This window comes from Phalacrocorax carbo, chromosome 13 (assembly GCF_963921805.1).
Source record: "Phalacrocorax carbo chromosome 13, bPhaCar2.1, whole genome shotgun sequence".
In the NCBI taxonomy this organism is placed as follows: Eukaryota; Metazoa; Chordata; class Aves; order Suliformes; family Phalacrocoracidae; genus Phalacrocorax; species Phalacrocorax carbo.
The window spans coordinates 4,321,228-4,336,097 of NC_087525.1; the positions used below are offsets into that span (position 1 = coordinate 4,321,228).

Here is a 14,870-nt window from a genome sequence, read left to right on the forward strand (position 1 = left end):
CAGCCATGGCAGCGCAGGCCATGGCGCCGAGCAGGACATGGCACGCCCTGCTACCCCTTTCCGCCCTGGACGTGCTCCCGCAGGGCAGCCGCTCTGGCCGTGCAGGCACGTGGCGTGTGGCCCCACAGGTTTTGCGAGGAGCAATCCCCCCCAGCAGCTAGGCTGGGTGGGTGTCTTGGCCCACACCATTACGTGCCCAGGAGGCCTAAGAAAAAGGTGAGGGTTGCTCCTTGGTCTGCTGCTGATCTATTACTCCCATCGCCTGAGCAGCAGAAGTTTTGGACATTTGGACAAGCAGAAATTTGGAAGATGCTCTTCATCTCCCAGCAGGCTGGGGAGAGAGCGGAGCAGCCCGCACAGCACCTCGGTGAGGCAGGTGGGGGGTCTCCTGTGTCCCACCCGACCTGGGCAGACAGACCCCGCTCGGCGCCCAGGGGAGCGGCCCCTTTTTGGGAAGCTGCAGCCCTGGTGCCGCAGGGGCTGAGCCTGTTCCAGCGGGATTGTGCAAACTCAAACCCCGGCGTTTCTCTGTGTTGTGAACTTGGTCCAAATCTCCCCGGTGCACTTTGCACTCTGATTGCGGTGACCTCATGCCGGCTCCCTCGGCAGCGTTTAAAGTCCAGGGGAGAGGGGTGCTTACCTCCCTCCTGCGCACAACAGCTCGCTCCCACTCCTCCCTGCCCGCACATCTGCCTGGACGAGGGCTCCGGGGCCTGGATCTGGACTGCAGCATGCGGCTGCTTTTTGAGGCAGCAGTTTTGTGCCTGACCCTGGGCTTAAGGCAATGCGCTGAGGAAACAACACAGGAGAACAAGAACACCCACCAAGCTCCCCAGGCAGAGTCAGCCTATTCAGAGTGGGGCATCGGGGCCATCCGGGACAGCTTCGAAACAGTTAACAGCTACTTTGACTCCTTCTTGGAACTGCTTGGGGGAAAAAATGGCGTTTGTCAGTACAGATGTCGGTATGGTAAGTGAACCTTACTCCTGCTGGCTCCTCTCTCCTTGCCCTTTCCCCTCTCCCTCTCATGCAGAAGCTCGCAGCACTCTCCTCCCCCAAGACCACAACCAGCTCCTATCCGTGACCTGACCCCTGCTGTGCTCAGCACAGAAAAGTCACTGCAGAGTCGCAGCTTCTCTGCTAGTGCCAGCACAGGGACACTGAACCCTCAATCCTTCCCTCTCACCAAGAACAGCCTGATCTTGACGCCACTGTGCTGTGTGCAAGGGCACGAGAGGAGAGGACATAGACTTTACAAGGGCGGCACGCAGGTAACCAGGCTGCCCAGCTGCCTGGGCCCCTGGGGAGAAGGGGCAGGGTAGGCAGCGAGGCCCCAGAGGGGAGGACGAGCAGCCCGTGCAGACCTGACTCAGAAGGGGTGGTTAGTATGGCCAGTAGCCCTAATCTCAGCAACCTTCGGAGCGCCCTTATTCAGCAGTTGCGAGTTGGCTAATAACATGAGCTGGAGGAGGGGAGATAGCAGGAAGGTAAACGAGACCTGCTGTCACCATGGAGAAACCTTTAGTACTCGAGGCGGAATGAGGCAGCTGCTTCTTGCCTTGGACTTTAGAATGATTTACCAAAAAGGAAGAGCAGGGGCAGGACAAAGAAGGTGACATCTCAGGGAGAGCAGGGCAGGAGGAGCACCGGCAGAGCAGAGGACCAGGCGTGTACCAGGTACCTGCTGAAACGACCTCTTTGGGAACAGCAAGGAGGTTTCCTATAGACTGTTTCCTCTCCCCAAGCCTCCTACAACCGCCCCCCGTAGCCATAATGATTCTCTTTCACCTCTGCCTGCCCGCCCACAGCTGCCTGTCAGCCCTTTTCCCTCCAGCTTCATGCCACGTCCCTAGTGACCGCCTGGGCGAGACCCTCGTGAGAACAGAGGTGAATTCAACCCCTCTCCTCCCCTGAGCACGGGCTTTCACAGACACAGGCTCCTTGCTTTGCAGAGATCCCACCGACTCAGTCTGTACGCATCCCATTTCTTCCAGAAGGCGGGCTGCATGCTGCACCTCCCCAGCCTGCGCAGGGATGTGTGTAATGCTCCCCCACGGGTGCCGGCGGAGGGAAGCACCTCCCGCCCCTCCCAGGCCTGCGGCGAGGGTGCCAGGAGAAAGATGCTGCAGGGCTGGGACCTGAGGGCAGATGGGCCACCCTTAGCCAAAAGCAGGGCCACAAGGACAGTTTAAAATCAGCCTTAAAGTTGTCTGGGGGTTTTGTTTTGGTTTTAATACTGTGTATAAATCTGTCCTCCCAATCCTGCCAGCTCTGCACCCCAGGTCCCATGGGGTGCAGCAAACAGGGAGCGGCAAGCCAGGCACCTCAGTCGTGCGGACCTGCAGGGAGGCAGGCATCTCAGCCCACCACCTCAGCCCCACAGTGGCCTTGGTTCCTCAGCCCTGCAGCTTTATTGCCACAGCCCAGGGCCCCACGGCACTCCGTGGCCAGGGCTGCCTCTCTGCAGGAGCTCAGGAGGACCGCGGCTGCTCTGTGGGACCCACTGGTGGCAGCGTGTGCCCCAGGGATGCAGTGCCTGCAGGGGAAGACCCCCACGTGTACCACGGCATCACCCCAGCACACAGCATGAGGCCGCTTGCCCATCAGACAGCCCGTCCCCAGCCCCACACTGTGTGTGACAACCTCCCTTTAGGTCCACACCATGCTCCAAATTCAGAGTAGAAAGGGACTTGCCCTTCTTAACGTCGGGACTGAAAACCCTGGCAGTGGGCATAACGTGGCTGGTACTGCAGCGTGCCTGAGGCAAGCCTTGGGAAGGCTGATATTCAGAGCTTGTTTCAGGGAGCCTCAGGACTCACCAAGTCCTGGAGAAGCCGTCGCTCCTGGGCACATCCCGAGGCTGGGGCTCTCCCTGTCCCGGTCCCCGCTGCCTTGGCCCTGCACTCTGGGCAGAGGGAAGAGCATCTCCACAGAGCAGCTCAAACACCTGCCTGCTCCCTGAGAGCATCCTGCATCCTATTGGAGAAATGCTTTATCTAGAAAGGAATACAAACAAGCACATCATTAGCCCTGTTCTTGTCCTCTGCTGAACAACTCATTAATCACTGGCTGAAGGACAAAACTATTGAAACGCTGCCCGCACGCCTCCAAGGGTCTTACTGGACCCTCCCAGGACCATTTGTCTGTCACAGACATTGGCACAGACATTGCAAACTACAAGTGGAGGGAACGCAGGGACGATCCTAAACCAGTGAGACAAGGTGCCCGTGCCCAGAAGAACGAACACAAACCATCATTACCACCTTGCTGCTGAATCAGGGCCTGACTGCTTTTTCCCCAGACATGAAACAAAAATTATGCCCTCCCTCTACTTTCTTTCATTACAGCCAAGAGACAAAGAAAATAGCTTATTTTGCCACGATAAAGGTCGGGACTCACCTGTGATTGCCACATCCATCTTCAGCTGAGCACGAAGCACTTGGCTGTTCTGGCTGTAAGACTCTCCTCCTGACTTTTCAGCAGCTAGTGAGGTCTGAAAACAAACAACTTGATGGATCACTCCCTTAAATCAGGATATTAGGGTTACGCTAGCATTTGCTGGCAAATACCTCCTCTGGGCATCTCAGGGGGGAAAACAGCCCGAACTAGGAGTAAATCCCTTGATGGCTTCCTTCAGCTCTCTGGCCAGGCTGGACTTCAATGTTTTGCATTTGGTCCCGAGAGGCTTAAGATGAGAAAGCACAGCCAGGAGGTGGGAATAGAGCCTGTGAAGTCAGGCTCTCCAGCACAGCTCTAAAAGGCTGCCCAAAGCCTGCTTGCCTGGGGCAGAGAAATAACAATGGGTCACTCAAAACAGCAAGGAGCCCCACGATCATCTATTCACCCAGAAATACATTCACTTCCCCCTGCCAGTGTACTTGTACTGCAGTGTCTGAGACCTCCTGCATCACCAGCAGCTGTTCGAGCCAGCTGGCTGTTTTCCAGTCTCTTGGCATAGCTACAACAGCCTGGAGATATTAAAACGCATCAGGGAAACTCACTTCCCCTTAGAAACTCAACTTCATTTCTCCTCTAAGGCTGTACCAGCAAGGCAGTGCCCTGAAGTCTACCTTCTTCCAAAGAACAGGCTTTCCCGGCAATGCCGTGCTCCGACACATCGGCAGCGCTCTTCAGCGTGCTGCTGGGCGGGTGCTGCTGTGCTGGCAGCCGCCGCCTGGCACCTCTCCCCTGCGATGCCCTGCAGCACGCAGGCAGGCCGCGACGGGCCCCTGGTGAAGCACAGCCAGCCAAACGGCCAGCGTGACCCACCGAGTCCCTTCCCCATCGCAGACATGCCTTACAAGGATGGACAAGCAAAAAATGATAACAAGAGCACTGAGTCAATGCTCACGTAGAGTCAGGAACACCTATTTCTGCTTTGCTTTCATTTTCCTGTTAGCTAGAAAAGAAGATGTGGGAGAGAGGTTAACTGTGGCGTCTTGGACTTTATCTAGCTGAGAAAGACTTCACAAAGGTGATCTTTACAAGTCATCAAGCTTTGTTTTTCAGAGAGGAGGGGGGCAGGTTTCCTACAAGAGCATATCTTGAAGGCAGTTCAATGTTTTATTGATCATCACAATTATCATACGAGATATATTTTTTTTTTCCCCTCAGGACAACTTTCTAAGACATTATAATAGCTGTAACTTCAGCTTAGTGGAAAGTTTTATCTGGAAACTGAGTTATCTCCATATCCCCAGACAGTCTCACTCCTACTCTGACTTGCCACCTTATCCCATTAACTGACAACGTGCTGCAGGAACATAACTTCTTATATTAGAAGCAAGTCATTAAAATTTGTCCTCATCCTGCAAAATACACCTTGGATTTTAAACGCCCCTCTGCCTCCTACCTCAGTTCAGGAACATTTGAATTCCGAGTCCCAGTTCTCACCCCCTTCCACAAGAGCAACTAGGCTGTGAATTGCACCGAGACCTGGGTGCAGCCCTCCTCTCGTGATGTTGCTGGGGAGCCTTGGGTTATAGATTCATCCCGTATAGAGATGTAATTCCTTCCTTCTATAGCATAACCACCGAAATAGTGTAATGCGCTATGTGTCATGACCCCAGAAATTACGCTGCGTCAGCACACCTCACCACCTGAAGTTACGTTTTGGCGTGAAGATAATCCTGTAACGATGGTGTGCTGCAACCAACTGATTTGTGCTCTTTGTCTGCTGTTAACTCAGCTCTACCTGCTCAAAATAACAAAGCTTTCCGCACTAGAAAATTAAATCTGGACCGTAAAGCAGGTCTGACCTATTCAAAAGGGGCCAAAAGGTAGAAATGCAGTGGCAACTACTGTACTGAGAAACACCTTCCCACACAAATGCCATTACCTGATGGTAACGTCGACTAGAGAGCTTTACCCTGGCTTGCAGGCAGCTGAAGCCTTGGTACATACTGCATTTCTGTCGGGTTGGAGAAAATTGGCTATTGGTGTCTCACAGCTGGACAGGATTCCAGTTTGTGGTTTATTTGTTGCAAATCTGTTGTTTAAACAAAATCACTCTGGCAATTTTTAATTTAGGATGTGCTGGGAGCACCCCTGTGTAAGACCTTCCGAGGCAGCTGGCTGTGAGGTCTTCCCAAGAACACAGTAGATTTATGCCTATATTAACCACTGGTACTTTAGGTACCTTGACAGAAAAAAGGGGAAAAGCGTCTTAAACGATTATCAGTGCTGACAAGAAGAAAACAGCGGAAATCAAGTCTAAAAGAACATAACCCTGCCTGAAGGGCTAAATTAGATCTATTTCATGTCTATATAAGTGATCTAGTGGTGCTCAGGGAAGCAGAAACTTAACCCTAGAGGTGACGGATGGACTTAAGGAAGGCTCAACTTTCATGTGTTTTTGCTGGAGCATTCACACAGCTTATAAAGTTTCCCCAGAGCAGGGTTCAAATGTCTTATTTTAACCCCTCACTCTGCATTTGAGATCTCCCCTTCATAAACCCAGCTGGGACAGAACCGGAACAAGCACTGAACACACATCAAGGGACAATATGGAGAAACCCAGCTCCATGAGGGGTGGTCTCCATGACTTCTCCGGGGGACAATCCACTCCCACCTTTAAATGAGCTCCTGCACAGCAGGGTCAAGGCACTGAAGCAACCTGGCAACTCGTCCTCCCCAAACAGGGGGTGTTAGGTTAGATAGAGAGGGGGGTTGAGGTAGGGGTGAGAGAAAGAGGATGAGACAGGGCAGGGAAGACACACAGACCTCCTTTCCACGTGGGACAGTTCCCACGCCAGCCCTAGGCGCCCACCCCTCACACCCAGAGCACTGTCAACCATACACAAAGCCCCAGGTTGCGCTGGCAGGCAGCCAGGACAGCTTGCACACCTTCACGAAGCAAAGTAAAGCAGATTAAATTGCTGCTGAAGCTTCTGTTAGCTGACTGTCAGCTGGACTCTGTCTACACTGGGTAAATAATTATTCACAGAGGAAATTCTTGCTCCTCTACGCATATTAAGCAGCGCACTAAGGGAAGGCAGAGATAAAGGGAGAGCAACTATTTGCAAACTGTGGCAGTGCATCACCACATGCAGAAAATGGACAAAGACAACCTCCTACTCAGAGTAAGATCAGACAAGCAATGCCTAGCACAATTTTGCAGAGATCCACAGCTTGCTGACACTCAGAGTGAACTGAAGATAGAAAGAAGCCCCCTTGCTTAGCTAGTAGTTTCTTGGAGGAGTTAAAACCATATCTGGGTGATGCCAGCTGTGCAGAGCTCTCAGGAAGCACATGAAGAAGCTCCTAGGAGATCTGGGATGTCTGAGGCACTAGCCCTAGCATGGAGGGCTGCTCAACTGCAAAACCCCATGCTTCAGAGGGACTTGCCCATTTGTAAGAGCTGGGGAAAGCTCCAGACCTTGGGACTGGACTCAGACCAGTTTAACATTTGAGAAGCGATAGGAACCCAGTTCACACAGAAGACACTGCTCCAGTGGCCAATGCCAGAGGAGGTATGAGCTAAGACAGGCTCTAGGGCCGCAACTGAACTGATCCGAGAGCAGGGCCAGAGCCTCAGCCAGCTCTAGTGCCTACCCCTTTGCTCCCTGCATCTCCTGGAGGGGAATGAGGTGCTTGGGGATGCAGACCGGAGGGGAGCTACCTGACACTCTCCTTGCTTTTTGGTGCTACTCTAGGGAAGATCGGCTTTCCTAACATTTTTCCTTTCTTTCTCAGGTAAGGCTCCAATGCCACGACCTCACTACAAACCCCAAGAACCCAACGGCTGTAGCTCCTATTTTCTGGGGCTCAAGGTACCCGAAAGTGTATGTACTGCCACATCCACCATTCCCAAATGATGCTATTTTCTAATCACAGTGACCAGCTAATGGTATTGGGGAGGGAAAAGGCTTAGCTGGGCTATACACGGACTGTGTGATCACTTCTCTTCACAGCTGAAACCAGAGCTCTGGAAAGGGGTGGAAATAGCACCTATGTGCTGTTAGGGGACAAGCTGTCTGTCCGGGACTGCCAGAAGACATGGCTGCCTGCTGACGGCAAGGCAAACGCGTCAGTCGGAGCACTGCCTAACTTACTGTCGGTCAGGGAGGCGTTAAGATCTCAACTGCTGATGGCAGTGAAACAGGAATCACGTAGACAGGAGTTACATTTACAAAGGACTGGCCTGGTACTCCGGTCGTCTCGGTAGGTACCAAAAGAGGGAAGTTTCCTGAGCAGGTTAGCACTAGAAGAAGAAAAGGGGGTACCCGGCCAGGCAGAGCACCAGTGCGGAGAAACACATTTTTATCAAGGCCCTGATCAGCCCTGTGCCGCTGTGATAGGTCAGGGGACATGTTCAATGCTGGGCAGCAAAGTGACATGGCATAATGTGCTAACAACAATACCTGAACGCATTTTCCACCCCTGGCCCTTCATCGCCTCCCATGCTTTTCACCTCTGCCAAGCACTGAAAGAAACCTGTGGGCTTTAATACTGTGCCCACTTGTTATTTTAAAGGCAAGTAATGAAATCATATTGGAATCACCAGGAAAAGCACTCCCAGGAGGCAAGAAGAGCTGGAATTACTATTTAGCTCATGCATTGCTGCTGCCTATGAAGTCTGCAGCAATTAGCCAGATTCCTGCTCTGAAAAAAACCTCCCTTTCCAGCCCATTTTTCATGTTAGATTAGTTCCTTAAACTACATCTCAATGCAAACCTTGCGGGCATTTCTGCGGTACCTCCTCCTTATGCAGGCAGTCATGAGTGCTGGGCGCAATGAAGAGAGAACCCATCTCCTAAATATTACATGAGGAAGGCCAAAAAGAGGAAGAATTTATAACAAGCTAATGAGTCCAGTCTCTCCAGGAGACAGGCCTTCTGCCCCATCCCCCCACGATTATTAGCTAAGGTTACTGTTTACCTCCAAGTGAGCAGAACAACCCTGACCAACCTATATTTGTCCTTGGCCTGACGAACATCCATGAGAAATGACATTAAAACAACACTTATAGCAGATTTATTAGAAAATGAGAAAATAAGGAAAGAGAAAAGGGGCCTTTGCCACTGCTAGCAAGGACAGAAAGCTCTCCTGTGAGCTCTGACAAATGGGAACTAGCACATGGTCATGGAAGGGCTGTTCCCCACCTCTACCAGAAGTTAATCACCTGTGACAGACAGGAGAGAAGGGAATGTGGTCTGTCCTTCACTGGACCTGCATTACTGCCACCACTTTGTTTACGTGGTGAGGGAGAAGCATGTTTTCCCTCCTGCTGCCCCAGCCACCAGGGGTAGCTTCTGGAAAAGAAGCCATCTGGGCTCTGCAAAACCTCACCCAGTTGCAGCTAGTTTGAGCCTGAAGCCAGGAGGCAGCCAAGGGACACTTCTTTTTGCTCTTTCCCCAGCTAGATTTGGGCATCCCTGCCATGACCAAGTGCTGTAATCAGCTGGACATTTGTTACGACACCTGCGGGGCCAACAAATACCGCTGCGATGCCAAGTTCCGCTGGTGCCTCCACTCCATCTGCTCCGACCTCAAGCGCAGCCTCGGGTTTGTCTCCAAGGTGGAAGGTAGGCTTCCCAGCTTGCATCCCCTGTGCAGGCAACAAGCGGTGGGGCCAGGAGGGGAGAGGGTGGGCAGGGACCCCTTTCCTTGCCAAAAGAAACAAAAATCTGCAGTAGGGAGCAGCACATCTGTCCCATGCTTGTCACAGATGGGTCAGAGCTGAGTGAGAACACATAGTTCCAAGACCTGCACACACACACTTCTGCCCCAAGACTGGACACCTAAAATTATTTACGTTTAGAAAATATTACAAAACGCATGTAGAAAGAATAAAAAAACCCCAATCAATAAAACTCCCCTAGCAGCAATTCCTTCAACCCTTCCTGAGAGTTCAACCACCTTCAGCAGGAAATCAAACAGCTTTCCAGAGCCAGTAAGCCACACACTGAAACCTGTATGTGGTCAAGGGCCAACAAGCTGGGAGAGCCAAGGGCAGAGGCTTTCTGGGATCTGGTTCACAGATAAGAGATGACGATGGCACCAGGGACACATCACGATGTGGGTGGTGGCTCAGCCATTGCAAGGATTGCTCAGATGCCCTCTCTCTAGTGACGTGTCAGCAGCTCAGGAGCCACCGTGGTTTTGCTTAATTTTAAAAGCCTCAGTCTGCAAGTTTGAGAAGAGCTTTTTAATAAAGGCTGCATTCAGTAACCTCCCTGAGGGTTACACATGTGATAGCCCAAGCCCGCCTCTTGATCCTCTATGCCAACATCAAGCACGTCTGCACTGTGTGAGGAGGGGGAAGCATCTACTCCGCCACCACCAGACGTCAGCCAGGGCAGAAAAGCCTCCCCAAGGCTGCTCCTCCTGAGGCCATCGCGAGCATCCCCTTCCTCTGGAAGGCAGGTACCCATCTCATTACTGTGTGCCAGTAATGCAGGACAGGCAGAGACAGGACCTGACAATGCCAGGCAGCACTGAAGCAGTTAAAGATATTTACAGGAGATCGGGTCTGAAAACCCAGCAGAGCCCTCGAGAACAGCCCATTCCCAAAGCCAAATGAAACTCTGGTGGTGCTGCTGAGCTTCTCCCAGCTAATTGCAGCCAGCCCCTCTGGGTTCATCCCTGCTGCTGCTGACCTGTTGTAAGGTACAGTTAAAGCATGCATTTGTTTTCCAAAGATGCAGCCTGATTAGGACACACGGGCAAGTCTGCGTGACACCGGTACTAGTGCAGATGGCTTTCTACCTCGTCACAGATAAATCTTTGGAAATATTGCCCAGGCCAGCAAGAGGAAAACAAAGATGTGGGCTGAGATATAAGTGCTACAGGCCAAGTACAGCCAATCTTTCGTAATCACCTTTATGTACAGGTCCTCGTACAGCTCTTCAGTTCTTGCCCTGCCAATTTTTCAGATCACTCCTCTTCCCTTTCTACCTGCAGCAGTAAAGCCAACAGCCAGATCCTAGGGAGTTAAGGTGGAGCAGAACCCACGCTCCTTGGCTAAGCCAAGCCACCTCTGTCTTAGACAAACAGGACTGGACTCCTCAGCATCTCTGACTTGGTTGCCGCAGGAGGCACAAGTGTTGCTAACACGCACGAACCTCTGAGCCATCCTCTCCCCCCCTTGCTCTGCCTCCTCTTGCCTTGTAGCTCTACACCTGCTACTCTCTGTCCTCAGGGCTGCTCCGAGCGGCTCCTGACACACAGTCCTCCTCCTCCACTGCCACCTCAGCTCTTATCTGGGATCCTTTCCACTGAGTCACCGGGAGTTCAGAGAAGGCAGGCAGGGGAAGAGCAGCTGCACTCCCTTCATATAAGGCACTAACATCCCAGCTGCAGCAGTACCAGTGAACCAAAGCCTTAATTTTCCCACTGACTCACTACAGCCCCTCCAACACCTCCCAGCCAAGCGGAGTCCTAAAGCAGCAGGAGCAGAACGAGGTGGTCAGAGAGACTGAGACAGGAGAAGACAGTCCCAAAGGCAGGGACTTCCCAAATCTAGTACGCAGACAAGCAATCAATGTTAGTGCCAGTGAGTAAACCCTAAAAGACCTGGTACTAACTTATTTCTTTCTCGACATGCAATTTCAGGCTTATTTTTTGGGAAGAAGAGGGGCTAGGAGTCAGACCGTATCAACAGCTCTGCTGCTGCAACCACAGCAGGATTTTCGTGCTGGCTGGCAGCTAGCATTGTAACTCCCAAAAAGCAGAAAAGGTTGGTTAGTAGTGGCTATAGACAGCTGCGGGGAGAGGGAGCTGGGAAGGAGAGTGCTATGGAGATCTTCCGGGAAAACTGCTTGGTAAACAGTACTACTTGCAGTGCCTCAAATGATCCATCAAACAGAAAAGCCTGAAAGAGGCAAGAAAGGAGCGGGGCTAGGGAGAAGTTAGTGCCGGACCGGTGCCACCCCAGGGAGAAAAGAGCCCTCAGTTCAGCAGGAGGGAACCTCTGGATTTACAGAAAAAGCAGTACCCAGGGAGAAAAAGACAGCCCACGCCTCCAACTGCAAGTACCACACGACTCGGTGCAGGGCTCAGGCTAGGGTGCTTCTGCTTGTTTCTTACCTGCCTGATCTATTCCTTCTCCGCAGCTTGTGAATCCGTCGCAGACGCTGTGTTCAATGCTGTCTGGACCCTGGGCTGCCGGCCCTTCATGAACAGCCAAAGGAGCGCCTGCATTTGCAACGAGGAAGAACGAGATGAATTGTGAGGAAAAGCAGCTGCCAAGCGTTGTCCCCTCTCCGATACAGCACTTCAGCGCAGCCATTTCTATCAGCCCTCTGGCCTAGCGCAGGATGGAGGGACCTGGGCCAAGCAACACACATCAGCTACGGCTTTTGGGCAGAGGGCAGCGAAATGGGAGACAACCTGTGGATACTGGGCAGTGGTGCACAGATACCGTTCAACAGCCCTACCCCTTTCCAAGTCCATCAGCCTGAATGATCTGACGCCAATTTTCCCTACAGACCGATCAGGAGAGGCAAGCGGGATGCAGCACTGGTTATGAACAAGGGGCTGTACTTGTTAGCTTGCCTTAGACACATGTGTATTAGCTCCCCCTGCCCCTTAACCCTCTAATTTGCAGCGCAAGGCATTAGGTTTCTGCAACCCCTGAAAATCCCAGTCCATGGACATGCTATTGACGTTTTTCCACCACTGGTGACAGACCGAAGAGAAGGGGTAATTTGCTTTCAGTATGTTGCTCACGCCCATCCCTGACATTTTCCATCCTATCACTACAAACCCTGACAGCCCTGCTTTTTTAAATACTTGGTGGATCCCAAAAACAGTTTTAAAATCTGGGGATTTGATAAGCGCGAGAAGGACTTTGAGTGTTTGTGATACCGGCACAATTCATATTTGGGCAGAATGGGACCAAAGCCCGTCGCACCCGAGATGTGAAATCACGGCACTCTCCCGCAGTCTCAGGAGAGGAAGCTGCTTTTCTTTTGCAGTGTCATCCAGATCTATTTAATTATTTTCCTCCTGTATCGTTTAACAAAGTTTTTCCCTTAGGATCCCTTTTTACACAAAATGGCTGGGTATCCACCTCCATCTTTTGCACGAGGGAAACAGAAGACTCACAGTTGCCTTAGATGAGATATCCAAAATCCTGGAGGCTTATCTGTCAGGCGGCAGGGCTTACATGCTACCTCCATGGGACGGAGACACTGCCACCTGACGTGCCATCAGCCGCCTCAGACAGCGTTCTTTCTAAAACGTGCTTAATACTCCCATCTGCTATCGGGAGCTTTTATTGCGCGCAAAATTAGACTTTAAAGTGGTGCATGAAATTTCATCCGCACATCACGCTTGCGGACAGCTTTCATCTGTGTTGCTCGTTGAAAGGAAGTTGCTACTGGGTGCGTGTGCCATGCCACATAAATACTTCAGCATCTTTTGCAAACATAGTTATGGTTCTGTTCTTCCATCTGCTACAAAAAAGTTAAGGCTACAGAAGGGTGATTTATCAAGATTGGAAATGGTCTGCCTTAGTTACTTTTCTTCTCATTTGTGTTTAAATGCATGCATGGAGCTATAAATTATTTAAGTCCTGTATTCCTGTTCTTGCGAGTCATCTTTGCTTTACAGCAAAGAACAATGAGACATTCATCTGGCCCCAGATAGACGGAAACAAGAAAAACCTAACGGTATTAAGATCAGAAAAACAGACGTGACTGCATGAGGGGTACTGGGGTGTTTCCCATCACGAAGGACCTTCATTTACACTGATCAGATGCAATGACATCCTCTCCTAGCCGTGCTAATGCCACTGGCGAGTGAATACCGCAGTGCCAAGGTTCATCGCAGCGTGTGTCTAACAGAGCATGAGGTTGGACAGACAATCTGATTATCCATCTAAGAAACACATATATTTGGCTAGAGAGAGGAAGGAAATGGTCTTCATTCCAGACACTTCCCAAACTTTGTATTTTGTTGGTGAAATGGTGCCTGTCGCCAGTTTTAAGTGTGAACGTACTCTTACGATTAAAAGACACAATTTTGAAAAAAACCACCAACTATCTTGTCTACACTTGATAGCTGACTGGCTGGCAAGTGTCTTAAAGGATGTTATAGTTCAAGTGATATCAGATTAAAATCAAGCCAAGTAACTGATAACAGATGATGATATACACTGGAGAAATCGAAAGGTTCTGAACAAAACCTTTCCATGCACGCACTGACTCTTTGGAGACACCACTAATATAAATCACATTTTCTTCATGCTTTCAGATCACCATTCATCCCAAAACACTACAGACGGCTGCGTGCAGGGCAGCTACTGAATAAGTGCATTTTTCACTACAAAGTTAAGCTGTGGTAACCTGAAAAACCCCATGAGCAGTTCTACAAGAAAACTTCTCAACCTTCAAGTGATGGCAGTGACTCAAAAAAAACCACCAGATAACCCCGTGTAGGAGAAAACCAGCACATGAACTATAGTAAAACTTCTGCAGCCAAACTGAAAATCGCTTCCCCTCCAGGCCACTCCGGCTACTCAGTGGTGTACAGCCACCGAAGCAGCTGATCACGGGACTATCCAGGTCAACGCACAAACCTTGGGTCATCTTCGCTTCCACCCCGCTCTGGATAGGAAGGCGACACGGTGCTCACCCGACAGCTTCCTGTGGCTTTGTGTATTAGCAGGATTATTTGCAGCTCGTGCTGATGTTCAACCCGTTCGGCCAGCATGCCCTCTCCTAGCCAGAGTTCATCAAACAGCAATCTTGGTGTTTCTGCTGAGGGCCGAAAGGCAGGGAACTAGGACAGCAGGTAATAGGTGCTGACTCCTGGACATCTGATGTTCAGACTTTCACTTTAACATCTTAAGAGAGAATGAGGTAGCACCAGCCACACCGGCCACACGTGTCGGGCAGCACTGATGCAGCTCGGACTTTGAACTCGGTCGGACCCTCAGGAGCACTGGTCGGGTACCTTCTCGCACACGCGCCGCCGGCTCGAGCAGTGCGTTTTGCTCCCGCTCTGTGCCAGGGCAGATTAAACTCAACAGACAAACAAACCCCTTGGCTCTCAGATGAGTTTGGCCTTTGATTTCATATCCAGGCTGTAACGCTGACAAAGATGACAGATGGAAGCAAGAGGTAAACTGGGGAGAGCTAAAAGACTTTGCAAATGGTTTTGTTTGTGCCTAGGAGGCATCCCCTCCACACCAGAGGGGGAATGGCCACAGGGCAGTGGCAGATGGGGGACCTACCATCCCACGTGCAGAGCAAACGTAACACCTTCCCACACTGCTCCATTCACACAGCCAGCGTTTCCTCCTCGTTACTCTTAGAGATTATTTACCTTAAAGGCTTCAGAGCGGAAAGGCTGCTTCGTGTAAGTTTGTCAGGAAGAACCAAGTAACGTACACAATAAGTGAAATAAGCCAGGAAACAAACCTC

General features: G+C 51.2%; 1 protein-coding gene and 1 long non-coding RNA gene across 5 annotated transcripts; one reads left to right on the plus strand and one right to left on the minus strand.

Moving 5' to 3' along the window:
- The first annotated feature begins 614 nt into the window (after window positions 1-614).
- On the plus strand, window positions 615-13,023 carry PLA2G12B (phospholipase A2 group XIIB). 2 transcript variants are annotated; one of them, XM_009506641.2, is made up of 4 exons: window positions 615-969; window positions 7,195-7,271; window positions 8,861-9,026; window positions 11,556-13,023. In XM_009506641.2, the coding sequence occupies exons 1-4, from the start codon at window positions 732-734 to the stop codon at window positions 11,672-11,674; spliced, it is 600 nt and encodes a 199-aa protein (XP_009504936.2). In that variant the 5' UTR covers window positions 615-731; the 3' UTR covers window positions 11,675-13,023. The 2 variants fall into 2 exon arrangements, with proteins under 2 accessions (XP_009504936.2, XP_064320669.1); XM_064464599.1 differs by having other exon boundaries at window positions 616-969; window positions 7,195-7,283.
- On the minus strand, window positions 2,826-11,612 carry LOC135315582 (uncharacterized). 3 transcript variants are annotated; one of them, XR_010375066.1, is made up of 4 exons: window positions 11,530-11,612; window positions 3,570-3,685; window positions 3,400-3,493; window positions 2,826-2,996 (listed from the first exon to the last, which is right to left on the minus strand). It is a non-coding gene; the product is annotated as an uncharacterized LOC135315582 (long non-coding RNA). The 3 variants fall into 3 exon arrangements; XR_010375065.1 differs by having other exon boundaries at window positions 3,570-9,049; window positions 11,530-11,608; XR_010375064.1 differs by having other exon boundaries at window positions 3,570-11,557.
- Window positions 13,024-14,870: the final 1,847 nt, after the last annotated feature.

Coding starts and splice junctions, on each gene's coding strand:
- PLA2G12B (XM_064464599.1), top strand. CDS start 732: ATGCGGCTGCTTTTTGAGGCAGCAGTTTTGTGCCTGACCCTGGGCTTA. Junction 7,284..8,860: donor GGCTCAAGGTACCCGAAAGT/GTATGTACTGCC, acceptor CTCTTTCCCCAG/CTAGATTTGGGCATCCCTGC. Junction 9,027..11,555: donor GTTTGTCTCCAAGGTGGAAG/GTAGGCTTCCCA, acceptor CCTTCTCCGCAG/CTTGTGAATCCGTCGCAGAC.